This window comes from Salvelinus alpinus, chromosome 2, assembly GCF_045679555.1.
Source record: "Salvelinus alpinus chromosome 2, SLU_Salpinus.1, whole genome shotgun sequence".
Lineage (NCBI taxonomy): Eukaryota > Metazoa > Chordata > Actinopteri > Salmoniformes > Salmonidae > Salvelinus > Salvelinus alpinus.
This window is the reverse complement of record NC_092087.1, coordinates 115,657,723-115,671,731: the sequence shown is the minus strand read 5'-3', so window position 1 is coordinate 115,671,731 and position 14,009 is coordinate 115,657,723. Positions and strand designations below refer to the sequence as shown.

General features: G+C 43.3%; 1 protein-coding gene across 1 annotated transcript; it reads right to left on the bottom strand.

The window, feature by feature from the left end:
* Positions 1 to 3,774: 3,774 nt before the first annotated feature.
* Positions 3,775 to 13,686, bottom strand: LOC139547966 (zinc finger protein 135-like). Its single transcript, XM_071357215.1, has 2 exons — positions 13,099 to 13,686; positions 3,775 to 7,077 (listed from the first exon to the last, which is right to left on the bottom strand). The coding sequence occupies exons 1-2, from the start codon at positions 13,436 to 13,438 to the stop codon at positions 5,609 to 5,611; spliced, it is 1,809 nt and encodes a 602-aa protein (XP_071213316.1). The 5' UTR covers positions 13,439 to 13,686; the 3' UTR covers positions 3,775 to 5,608.
* Positions 13,687 to 14,009: the final 323 nt, after the last annotated feature.

Below are 14,009 nucleotides of genomic sequence, written 5' to 3'. Positions count from 1 at the left end.
CATACAAAACCCCTAAACAGGTCCAAAACACATACATCACCCATGTCACACCCTGACCTAACCAAAATAATAAAGAAAACAAAGAATACTAAGGTCAGGGCTTGACAGTTTTCAAAACTCCAGCAGGGCTATCCCTTTGCGAGGATAACGATACTGAGCCTTTTTCTAAAATGTTTTATGAGATTTGTATTTGTATTTACTATGGATCCCCATTAGTTCCTGCCAAGGCAGCAGCTACTCTTCCTGGGGTCTATTGTGGATCCCTGTTAGTTCCTGCCAAGGCAGCAGCTACTCTTCCTGGGGTTTATTATGGATCCCCATTAGTTCCTGCCAAGGGAGCAGCTACTCTTCCTGGGGTTTATTATGGATCCCCATTAGTTCCTGCCAAGGCAGCAGCTACACTTCCTGGGGTTTATTATGGATCCCTGTTAGTTCCTGTCAAGGCAGCAGCTACTCTTCCTGGGGTTTATTATGGATCCTCATTAGTTCCTGCCAAGGCAGCAGCTACTCTTCCTGGGGTTTATTATGGATCCCCATTAGTTCCTGCCAAGGCAGCAGCTACTCTTCCTGGGGTTTATTATGGATCCCCATTAGTTCCTGCCAAGGCAGCAGCTACTCTTCCTGGGGTTTATTATGGATCCCTGTTAGTTCCTGCCAAGGCAGCAGCTACTCTTCCTGGGGTTTATTATGGATCCCTGTTAGTTCCTGCCAAGGCAGCAGCTACTCTTCCTGAGGTTTATTATGGATCCCCATTAGTTCCTGCCAAGGCAGCAGCTACTCTTCCTGGGGTTTATTATGGATCCCCATTAGTTCCTGCCAAGGCAGCAGCTACTCTTCCTGGGGTTTATTATGGATCCCCATTAGTTCCTGTCAAGGCAGCAGCTACTCTTCCTGGGGTTTATTATGGATCCCCATTAGTTTCTGTCAAGACAGCAGCTACTCTTCCTGGGGTTTATTGTGGATCCCCGTTAGTTCCTGTCAAGGCAGCAGCTACTCTTCCTGGGGTTTATTATGGATCCCCGTTAGTTTCTGTCAAGGCAGCAGCTACTCTTCCTGGGGTTTATTATGGATCCCCATTAGTTCCTGCCAAGGCAGCAACTACTCTTCCTGGGGTTTATTATGGATCCTCATTAGTTCCTGCCAAGGGAGCAGCTACTCTTCCTGGGGTTTATTATGGATCCCCATTAGTTCCTGCCAAGGCAGCAGGTACTCTTCCGGCGGAAATAAGGCAGTTATATAATTGTAAAAACATTACAATACATTCGCAACAGATTTCACAACACACTGTGTGCCCTCAGGCCCCTACTCCACCACTACCTCAGGCCCCTACTCCACCACCACCTCAGGCCCCTACTCCACCACCACCTCAGGCCCCTACTCCACCACCACCTCAGGCCCCTACTCCACCACTACCTCAGGCCCCTACTCCACCACCACCTCAGGCCCCTACTCCACCACTACCTCAGGCCCCTACTCCACCACCACCTCAGGCCCCTACTCCACCACCACCTCAGGCCCCTACTCCACCACCACCTCAGGCCCCTACTCCACCACCACCTCAGGCCCCTACTCCACCACCACCTCAGGCCCCTACTCCACCACCACCTCAGGCCCCTACTCCACCACCACCTCAGGCCCCTACTCCACCACTACCTCAGGCCCCTACTCCACCACCACCACAGGCCCCTACTCCACCACCACCTCAGGCCCCTACTCCACCACCACCTCAGGCCCCTACTCCACCACCACCTCAGGCCCCTACTCCACCACCACCTCAGGCCCCTACTCCACCACCACCTCAGGCCCCTACTCCACCACTACCTCAGGCCCCTACTCCACCACCACCACAGGCCCCTACTCCACCACCACCTCAGGCCCCTACTCCACCACCACCTCAGGCCCCTACTCCACCACCACCTCAGGCCCCTACTCCACCACCACCTCAGGCCCCTACTCCACCACTACCACAGGCCCCTACTCCACCACCACCTCAGGCCCCTACTCCACCACTACCTCAGGCCCCTACTCCACCACCACCTCAGGCCCCTACTCCACCACTACCTCAGGCCCCTACTCCACCACCACCTCAGGCCCCTACTCCACCACCACCTCAGGCCCCTACTCCACCACCACCTCAGGCCCCTACTCCACCACCACCTCAGGCCCCTACTCCACCACCACCTCAGGCCCCTACTCCACCACCACCTCAGGCCCCTACTCCACCACCACCTCAGGCCCCTACTCCACCACCACCTCAGGCCCCTACTCCACCACCACCTCAGGCCCCTACTCCACCACCACCTCAGGCCCCTACTCCACCACCACCTCAGGCCCCTACTCCACCACCACCTCAGGCCCCTACTCCACCACTACCACATATCTACAGTACTAAATCCATGTTTACATGCGTGTATAGTGCATATGTTATCGTGTGTGTGTGTGTGTGTGTGTGTGTGTGTGTGTGTGTGTGTGTGTGTGTGTGTGTGTGTGTGTGTGTGTGTGTGTGTGTGTGTGTGTGTGTGTGTGTCTGTGTCTGTGTCTGTGTGTGTGTCTCTTCACAGTCCCCGCTGTTCCATAATGTGTATTTTTAGCTGTTTTTTAAAATCTGATTATCCTGCTGCATCAGTTACCAAATGTGGAATAGAGTTCCATGTAGTCATAGCTCTATGTAGTACTGTGCGTCTCCCATAGTCTGTTCTGGACTTGGGGGCTGTGAAGAGACCTCTGGTGGCATGTCTTGTGGGGTATGTATGGGTGTCTGAGCTGTGTGCTAGTAGTTTAAACAGACAGCTCAGTGCATTCAACATGTCAATACCTCTCACAAATACAAGTAGTGATGAAGTTAATATCTCTACTTTGAGCCAGGAGATAGGAAAATTGCAATTGGATCAGAAATGGGCAGCACGGCTTGCCCTTGAATGTACACAGAGTTAACATGAATAATATGCATGTCAAAGTCCCTCTTTGTGGCACCTGACCACAAGACTGAACAGTAGTCCAGGTGCGACAAAACTAGGGCCTGTAGGACCTGTCTTGTTGATAGTGTTGTTAAGAAGGTAGAAACTACGGCCTGTAGGACCTGCCTTGTTGATAGTGTTGTTAAGAAGGTAGAAACTAGGGCCTGTAGGACCTGCCTTGTTGATAGTGTTGTTAAGAAGGTAGAAACTAGGGCCTGTAGGACCTGCCTTGTTGATAGTGTTGTTAAAGAAGGTAGAAACTAGGGCCTGTAGGACCTGCCTTGTTGATAGTGTTGTTAAAGAAGGTAGAAACTAGGGCCTGTAGGACCTGCCTTGTTGATAGTGTTGTTAAAGAAGGTGAAACTAGGGCCTGTAGGACCTGCCTTGTTGATAGTGTTGTTAAAGAAGGTAGAAACTAGGGCCTGTAGGACCTGCCTTGTTGATAGTGTTGTTAAAGAAGGTAGAAACTAGAGTCTGTAGGACCTGCCTTGTTGATAGTGTTGTTAAGAAGGTAGAAACTAGGGCCAGTAGGACCTGCCTTGTTGATAGTGTTGTTAAGAAGGTAGAAACTAGGGCCTGTAGGACCTGCCTTGTTGATAGTGTTGTTAAGAAGGCAGAGCAGTGCTTTATTATGGACAGACTTCTCCCCATCTTAGCTACTGTTGTATCAATATGTTTTGACCATAACAGTTTACAATCCAGGGTTACTCCAAGCAGTTTAGTCAACTCAACTTGCTCAATTTTCACATTATTTATTACAAGATTTAGTGGAGGTTTGTTGGAAGAGAATAGAGACCCTGTCAAAACAAAGATCCTAAACGGTCAAATAAAGATGTTTATTGAAATTACATGGTGCCCAAAGAATATATAATAGTACAAGAAAGTGCCTAAATAAAATGTGAAGAGAACAGTTTGGTCCTCAGGCCATCATCACTGTGAATAGGCACCAGGCTTCTATTTCAATGATAATTACATGTCACATGATCTCAGGCCATGGTCATTGTGAATAGGCACCAGGCTTCTATTTCAATGGTAATTACATGTCACATGATCTCAGGCCATCGTCAGTGTGAATAGGCACCAGGCTTCTATTTCAATGGTAATTACATGTCACATGATGGGGCAACAAAACGCATCAGAACATCTATAAATCAGTACCTAGTACAACAGAATGCATGCTCTACATTATATACCAAATATATAAAAGCGGACAGAGAAACTTCATCATTTATTGCTTATACATGGGAACGTTTCCTCAGAATAAATACAACAGGATGGTATGAGTAGGGAGCTAGAGACACCACTAGATGGAGGTATGGAACACCTATAAGAGGCAATATACCAGCTACAGAAAACAGTCAAATAACACTTCTTCATTCACACCTGATGAGTAGGGAGACACCACTATGTCGTCGCTCTAGTCTTGATGAGACGTCGTCGCTCACAGAACAATTTGTAGTGGGCCTCAAACTCCCTCTACATTTCTACTGAGAGCATCATCAAGCCATTCTTAAGGGGGGGGGGGGGGGTCTCAAACTCCTTCTACATTTCTACTGAGAGAATCATCAAGCCATTCTTTAGGGGGGGGGGGGTCTCAAACTCCCTCTACATTTCTACTGAGAGCATCATTAAGCCATTCTTTAGGGGGGGGTCTCAAACTCCCTCTACATTTCTACTGAGAGCATCATCAAGCCATTCTTTAGGGGGGGGGGGGGGGGTCTCAAACTCCTTCTACATTTCTACTGGGAGAATCATCAAGCCATTCTTTAGGGGGGGGGGGTCTCAAACTCCCTCTACATTTCTACTGGGAGAATCATCAAGCCATTCTTTAGGGGGGGGGGGGTCTCAAACTCCCTCTACATTTCTACTGGGAGAATCATCAAGCCATTCTTTAGGGGGGGGGGGTCTCAAACTCCCTCTACATTTTCAGCCTCTGTTTTACTACTACACATAACAGCTTCAGTCTCAGAAATTGTGTGAACGGAAATCCCTTCTTCAGAACTGTGGGATGTGCACTAGAAGCGTGTAGGATACCGTTCTTGTCTGTAGGTTTTGTGTACTAAGTAGTGGACAAAGACCCGGAGTGAAGGAGCACAAGGGTATCAAGGAAGGATCTTTCACTCAATATATATATTTTACATTGTGACATGATTCATTAAAATACACCTACTACAACATTCTACATTGTGACATCATTAAAATACTCCTTCTACAATGTTAAAACATTCTACATTGTGACATCATTAAAATACTCATACTACAATGTTAAAACATTCTACATTGTGACATCATTAGAATACTGCTACTACAATGTTAAAACATTCTACATTGTGACATCATTAAAATGCTCCTACTACAATGTTAAAAACATTCTACATTGTGACATTAAAATACTCCTTCTAGAATGTAAAAAAAATCTACATTGTGACATCATTAAAATACTCCTGCTACAATGTTAAAATATTCTACATTGTGACCTTATTTCATTGATATTGAGAAACAACTCCATGTATTTTCTGATGTTTGATCAGAGATCTTTTACTAGAGTATCTCTTGTCACATTGATCACAGCTACAATATTTATTTCCTGTGTGTGTTCTCTGGTGTGATAGTTGAAATCCATGTGGGAAGAATTTTACTCTATGAGGATTCTATCCTGTGTGTGTTCTCTGGTGCATAGACAGATGGCTAGATGTAGTAAAACACTTCCCACATTGAGCACAGCTATAAGGTTTCTCTCCTGTGTGTGTTCTCTGGTGTATAGTCAGACTGCTAGATGTAACAAAACTCTTCCCACATTGAGTACAGCTATAAGGTTTCTCTCCGGTGTGTGTTCTCTGGTGTATAGTCAAGCGGCTAGATGTAACAAAACACTTCCCACATTGATCACAGCTATGAGATTTCTCTCCTGTGTGTGTTCTCTGGTGTATAGTCAGCTGGCTAGATGTAACAAAACTCTTCCCACATTGATCACAGCTATAAGGTTTCTCTCCTGTGTGTGTTCTCTGGTGTATAGTCAGGCTGCTTGAGTGAGTAAAGCTCTTCCCACATTGATCACAGCTATAAGGCTTCTCTCCTGTGTGTGTTCTCTGATGTGATTTTAAATGTCCTGACGAAACAAATCTCTTTCCACAGTCAGAGCAGTGGTAAGGTTTCACTCCGGTGTGTGTTCTCTGGTGTGTAGTTAGCCGTCTAGATTCAGTAAAGCTCTTCCCACATTGATAACAGCTATAAGGTTTCTCTCCAGTGTGAATTCTCTGGTGTGATTGTAATGTAGATGATTTTGAAAAGCTCTTCCCACAGTCAGAGCAGCTATAAGGTTTCTCTCCGGTGTGAATTCTCTGGTGTGATTGTAATGTAGATGATTTTGAAAAGCTCTTCCCACAGTCAGAGCAGCTATAAGGTTTCTCTCCTGTATGGATTCTCTGATGTATTTTAAGGTCTGCTGAAGAGGTGAATCTCTTCTCACAGTCAGAGCAACAGTGGGGTTTCTCGCCAGTGTGTATTCTCAGGTGTGCTGTCATGCTGCGTGAGTGAGCAAAACTCTTCCCACATTGATTACAGCTATAAGGCTTATCTCCTGTGTGTGTTCTCTGGTGCAAAGTCAGCTGGCTAGATGTAGAAAAATTCATCCCACATTGATCACAGATATAAGGATTCTCTCCTGTGTGTGTTCTCTGGTGTATAGTCAGACGGCTTGACGAAGAAAAACTCTTTCCACATTGACAACAACTATAAGGTTTCTCTCCTGTGTGTGTCCTCTGGTGTGTTTTCAGGCTGCTTGGAACATTAAAACTCTTCCCACACTGATCACAGCTATACGGTTTCTCTCCTGTATGGATTCTCTGGTGTCTTATAAGGTCTGCCGAAGAGGTAAGTCTCTTCCCACAGTCAGAGCAGCAGTGAGATTTATCATCTGTGTGAATTCTCTGGTGTAGTTTTAGTGAATCTGATCTTGAGTAACTCTTCCCACAGTCAGCGCAGCAGTGAGGTGTCTTTCCTGTGGGTCTCCGCTGGGGTTTCTCGAGGTGTTCTGATGTGGACAGACTATTCTCTGCCTCGTCAGCATCATGATGTTGTTGAGGCTCCCCAGAGGATCCACGATAGTCCCGTCTCTCTCCTGTGTGAATGACAAAGTCAGACAGATGGTTAAAGGCCCACAACAGCAGAAATCCACTGTAGAAGGTGATGCCAACAGCGTAGCCATGATGTATGTTGTACAACAATTGATGTCTGTAATGAATGTTTAAATTATTTGACACATTTAGTCTTGTTTTCACATCAGTAGTAAAATACTGTCTATTTGACACATTTAGTCTTGTTTTCACATCAGTAGTAAAATACTGTCTATTTGACACATTTAGTCTTGTTTTCACATCAGTAGTAAAATACTGTCTATTTGACACATTTAGTCTTGTTTTCATGTCAGTAGTAAAATACTGTCTATTTGACACATTTAGTCTTGTTTTCACATCAGTAGTAAAATACTGTCTATTTGACACATTTAGTCTTGTTTTCACATCAGTAGTAAAATACTGTCTATTTGACACATTTAGTCTTGTTTTCACATCAGTAGTAAAATACTGTCTATTTGACACATTTAGTCTTGTTTTCACGTCAGTAGTAAAATACTGTCTATTTGACACATTTAGTCTTGTTTTCACATCAGTAGTAAAATACTGTCTATTTGAGGTAAAAGGTGATTGCCCGTGATGTTTTACAACAATTTAATTCTGTAATGAAATGTTTAAAATGCTTTTACAAACTTATTTGAAAACTGTCTTAAAACTTCTTGTCAATAGGGGGGCGCTATTTTCACTTTGGAAAAAATCGTGCACAATTTAAACGGCCTCGTACTCTATTCTAGATCATACAATATGCATATTATTATTACTATTGGATAGAAAACACTCTCGAGTTTCTAAAACGGTTTGAATTATATCTGTGAGTAAAACAGAACTCATTTGGCAGCAAACTTCCAGATAGGAAGTGAAAATTCTGAAAATGGGGCTCTGTTTCAGGGCCTGCATATTCAACTGGCTTATATTTATCGATATGCATGCACTTCATACGCCTTCCACTAGATGTCAACAGGCAGTGGAAGGTGGAATGGGGTGTCTAGCTTGATCTGAGGTCGAACAAGAGCTTTTGGAGTGCCAGGTCAGGAATTTCCTTTCTCTACCAAGGCGCGCGAAGCACCTCGATATTGTCTTCTGATAAGCGTTCGGTTTACACGGCGAATATCTCGGCTCTGATTTTATTTGATACATGTAATAATAACATCGTAAAGTAGGTTTTTTCAACCGAGTTTTATCAGATTATTCAACGTTTATTGGGACTTTTGGAGTTTTCCGTTCTTTGCGTCGAGAGAAAATGGGAACGTTATCAACATTGGCTAGCATTGTGGCGCGAATTCGACAGAAGATTTATGATGTTATTTCGTATTTCTGTGGAAAATGTTGATTCCTACTCTCTGCCGTTTTGGCGAGCGCTGTCTCGCAATAACGCAAGCTGTTTGTTATGGTAAAGTTATTTTTAAAAATCTAACACGGCGGTTGCATTAAGAACCAGTGTATCTTTCATTTGCCATACAAGTATTTTTATGTAAAGTTTATGATGAGTTCTTTGGTCAGATTAGGTGAGTGTCCAAAATATCTCTGGAGATTCTGGTGAATCGATGCTACGTATTCACAATGTCAGGATTATATAATATTATATAATTATATATAATCAGGATTTATAGCTCTAAATATGCACATCATCCCGGATCCGGGATGGGTATCACTGAAAGGTTAAGGACATTCAAGTGAGCAACAACAGCCATATTGTCTTGTTTTTGTCACAGTAGTATATAGTGGATGATTCTAGAAATAAGTTAATACAGCTGTTAAAAACCCTAAATACTAATTCACCACCGTGGGGGAAAACTCAGGGGAGTTCTCATAGACTGACAGCAAAAATAGCCTCCATTTACAGGTTGCTTATGAGTGAATTTCACACTACTTTTGGATTATAATTGTAAAGGCTCGTTCATGCCATTGTTTCAAATCAACTGCTTTATACTTTTAAAAAAACTTGAATTTCAACCAGAAAAATCTCTTTGGATAGCTTTGCTGACAGTCTATGTCAATAAGCGTTAGCATTCCAGCTAACAGCTTTGCTACCAGCCTATGTCAATAGGCGTTAGCATTCTAGCTAACAGCTTTGCTACCAGCCTTTGTCAATAAGCGTTAGCATACTAGCTAACAGCTTTGCTTCCAGCCTATGTCAATAAGCGTTAGCATTCTAGCTAACAGCTTTGCCTCCAGCCTATGTCAATAAGCGTTAGCATTCTATCTAACAGCTTTGCTTCCAGCCTATGTCAATAAGCGTTAGCATACTAGCTAACAGCTTTGCCTCCAGCCTATGTCAATAAGCGTTAGCATTCTAGCTAACAGCTTTGCTTCCAGCCTATGTCAATAAGCGTTAGCATTCTATCTAACAGCTTTGCTTCCAGCCTATGTCAATAAGCGTTAGCATTCTAGCTAACAGCTTTGCTTCCAGCCTATGTCAATAAGCGTTAGCATACTAGCTAACAGCTTTGCCTCCAGCCTATGTCAAGAAGCGTTAGCATTCTAGCTAACAGCTTTGCTTCCAGCCTATGTCAATAAGCGTTAGCATACTAGCTAACAGCTTTGCCTCCAGCCTATGTCAATAAGCGTTAGCATTCTAGCTAACAGTGCATTCTAGCTAACAGCTTTGCCTCCAGCCTATGTCAATAAGCGTTAGCATTCTATCTAACAGCTTTGCTTCCAGCCTATGTCAATAAGCGTTAGCATACTAGCTAACAGCTTTGCTTCCAGCCTATATCAATAATCGTTAGCATACTAGCTAACAGCGTTGCTTCCAGCCTATGTCAATAAGCGTTAGCATTCTAGCTAACAGCTTTGCCTCCAGCCTATGTCAATAAGCGTTAGCATTCTAGCTAATAGCTTTGCTTCCAGCCTATGTCAATAAGCGTTAGCATACTAGCTAACAGCTTTGCTTCCAGCCTATATCAATAATCGTTAGCATACTAGCTAACAGCTTTGCTTCCAGCCTATATCAATAATCGTTAGCATACTAGCTAACAGCGTTGCTTCCAGCATATGTCAATAAGCGTTAGCATTCTAGCTAACAGCTTTGCCTCCAGCCTATGTCAATAAGCGTTAGAATTCTAGCTAACAGCTTTGCCTCCAGCCTATGTCAATAAGCGTTAGAATTCTAGCTAACAGCTTTGCCTCCAGCCTAGCGTTAGCATTTAAGCTAACAACTGCTGCATCCAAAATACATGTTGTAACGACCCTGCCGCTTGAGCCTGCTTTTGCGGCACAGTCGATAGCACGCCAGGCCTCGGGCTAGAAGGTCGAGGGTTCGAGACCTGCTCACTGCCTGTTTCATTACAATATTTTGCAATTATCACAACCAAATAGTCATAACTTCACCTAACAATAACATAGACCTACTGTAGGACCCATAACTTCACCTAACAACAACATAGACCTACTGTAGGACCCCTAACTTACAACATAGACCTAGGACTATAAATCATTTAATATTCCAGGTGAAACATGGACAATAAAATGTATTTGTCATGACATTTCATAACCTGATCACCAGATAATTTTGTGAATAATCCCACTAGGCTACTCTGTAATGTGTTGTCATTCTAAACGTCCTGAATAAAGTAAAATAGCTCTGTGTGTTGTACAATAGCCTATTGTTAGGAATTTTGTTAATAAATAGTTAAAACAATTTAATTCCACTAACACCTATCCATCAAGGAACAGTTCTCTACACATTATGAGCTAAGTATCTCTGTGTGTCCAAACTGACACAGAAACATTTGAAAACATTAACACATTACCTTGATGCTTTCTCAGTTAAATCTAACTGACCCTGCTGTAAACCAAATCAAATGTTATTTGTCACATGCGCCGAATACAACAGGTGTAGACCTCACAGTGAAATGCTGACTGACCAGCCCTTAACCAACAGGTGTAGACCTCACAGTGAAATGCAGACTGACCAGCCCTTAACCAACAGGTGTAGACCTCACAGTGAAATGCTGACTGACCAGCCCTTAACCTACAGGTGTAGACCTCACAGTGAAATGCTGACTGACCAGCCCTTAACCAACAGGTATAGACCTCACAGTGAAATCTTTGGAGGGAACTGAAAGTCCGTATTGCCCAGCGACAGCCCCGAAACCTGAAGGATCTGGAGAAGGTCTGTATGGAGGAGTGGGCCAAAATCCCTGCTGTAAATCAACCAGACTCTGCTGTAAATCAACCAGACTACACCCTGCTGTAAATCAACCAGACCCTGCTGTAAATCAACCAGACTCTGCTGTAAATCAACCAGACTACACCCTGCTGTAAATCAACCAGACTACACCCTGCTGTAAATCAACCAGACCCTGCTGTAAATCAACCAGACCCTGCTGTAAATCAACCAGACCCTGCTGTAAATCAACCAGGCCCTGCTGTAAATCAACCAGACCCTGCTGTAAATCAACCAGACTACACTCTGCTGTAAATCATTCCAACTAGACCCTGCCGTAAATCAACCAGACTGGACCCTGCTGTAAATGATGACAGTATTGATGTTGGTGTTCTGAATCAATTCAAAATGACTCTTTATTGAAGAGCCAGGCTAATGACAGAACTGATGTTGGTGTTCTGAATCAATTCAAAATGACTCTTTATTGAAGAGCCAGGTTAATGACAGTATTGACCTGGTGTTCTGAATCAATTCAAAATGACTCTTTATTGAAGAGCCAGGCTAATGACAGAACTGATGTTGGTGTTCTGAATCAATTCAAAATGACTCTTTATTGAAGAGCCAGGTTAATGACAGTATTGACTTGGTGTTCTGAATCAATTCAAAATGACTCTTTATTGAAGAGCCAGGTTAATGACAGTATTGATGTTGGTGTTCTGAATCAATTCAAAATGACTCTTTATTGAAGAGCCAGGTTAATAACAGTACTGACTTGGTGCTCTGAATCAATTCAAAATGACTCTTTATTGAAGAGCCAGGTTAATGACAGTATTGATGTTAGTGTTCTGAATCAATTCAAAATGACTCTTTATTGAAGAGCCAGGTTAATGACAGTATTGATGTTGGTGTTCTGAATCAATTCAAAATGACTCTTTATTGAAGAGCCAGGTTAATGACAGAACTGACTTGGTGTACACATGTACACTGCTGCTAGTCACTGTTTATTATCTATGCACAGTCACTTCACCCCTACCTACATGTACATATTACCTCAACTAACCTGTACCCCCGCACATTGACTCAATATCCCCTGTATATAGCCTCCACACTGACTCGGTATCCCCTGTATATAGCCTCCACATTGACTCGGTACCCCCTGTATATAGCCTCCACACTGACTCGGTACCCCCTGTATATAGCCTCCACACTGACTCGGTACCCCCTGTATATAGCCTCCACACTGACTCAGTACCCCCTGTATATAGCCTCCACACTGACTCGGTACCGGTATCTCCTGTATATAGCCTCCACACTGACTCGGTACCCCCTGTATATAGCCTCCCCACTGACTCGGTACCCCCTGTATATAGCCTCCCCACTGACTCGGTAACCCCTGTATATAGCCTCGTTATTGGTATTTTATTGTGTTACTTTAGCTTATTTGCTAAATATTTTCTCAACTCTTCTTGAACTGCAATGTATTGGGGTGGCAGGTAGCCTAGTGGTTAGAGCGTTGGACTAGTAAACAAAAGGTTGCTGGATCGAATCCCCGAGCTGACAAGGTAAACATCTGTCGTTCTGCCCCCTGAACAAGACAGTTAACCCACTGTTCCCCGGAAGGCCGTCATTGAAAATAAGAATTTGTTCTAAAACTGACTTGCCTAGTTAAATAAAGGTACAATTCAATGTTGATTAAGGGCTTGTAAGTAAGCATTTCATGGTAAGGTCTACACTTGTTGTATTCGGCGCATGTGACAAATACAGTTTGATTTGATAGCATATTTTGTGGATATGAATGACTATTTCTTGCCAATTAAAAGTCTGGGTATTTTTCATAGCTTTTGTCACATCAGTTGAACAACTGCGGAGTAAATGCCCCTGTTTTTAGGACAGTACTTACTGGTGTTAATCAGATCGCCTGTGTCCTCGTCTTTCAATGTGACAGTTATCTCCCCTTCCTTCTTCACTCCAAAAACCTCATCCTCCTCTTTCTCTTCCTCCTCTTCTTTTACTGTAACATCCTCCTCCTCTTTCACTCTGAACGCGTCTTCCTCTTCTTTCACTGTAACGTCTTTCTCTTCTTCTTTCACTGTAACAGCCTCACCCTCTACCTCTTGTTTTACTGTGACATCCTCTTCTTCCTTCTCCTCTTTCACGACAACGTTCAGCCACAGACCCTCTTTCTCCGTCCAGCAGACCTCCTCTTCTTCAACAGGAGACGAGTAGCTTGGTGAACTCATGGTCGGGGATGTTAGCTAACAGTTAGCTAACTAGGCTAATGCTAACTTAACAAGCTAGCTAGCTGAACCTAAATAGGAAATTAAATGGGATAATTAGCTAAACGACAGAAATGTGTTCAAAACACAGTGGCTCATATACCAGAAAGCGTCTAAAGAGCTTGAACGTTTCCGCTATGTTGGCTAGCAAGCTACGGAGATGGCTGACGAGCTGTTGTTGGTTTTCTTCTTTGAGTTTTTATCGGCGGATCGCAACCGACCGAGAGGTGTAAACACCGCCCCCTACTGTACTGGAGTGTGAGGCCGGGTATTAATACCGCTATATTCTTCTCTTATCTAAACCTGCATTTCTAACTAAACTACTCCCATCACCACCACACAATCTTTTCTCATTTCGTATGTATATTTGTTATATATTTTTTATTTAACTTTTATTTAACTAGGCATGTCAGTATTCACACTGTATTCTATTCTACTGTATTTTTTGTCAATGCCACTCTGACATTGATTGTCCTTGTATTTATATATTTCTTGAATTCCATTATTTAACTTTTAGATTTGTGTGGGTAATGAC

Excerpts from the sequence above, each read along its gene's own strand:
- LOC139547966 (XM_071357215.1), bottom strand. The coding sequence starts at position 13,438 with ATGAGTTCACCAAGCTACTCGTCTCCTGTTGAAGAAGAGGAGGTCTGC. Across the intron at positions 7,078-13,098 it reads AGGCGATCTGATTAACACCA|GAGAGAGACGGGACTATCGT; the intron begins GTAAGTACTGTC and ends TCATTCACACAG.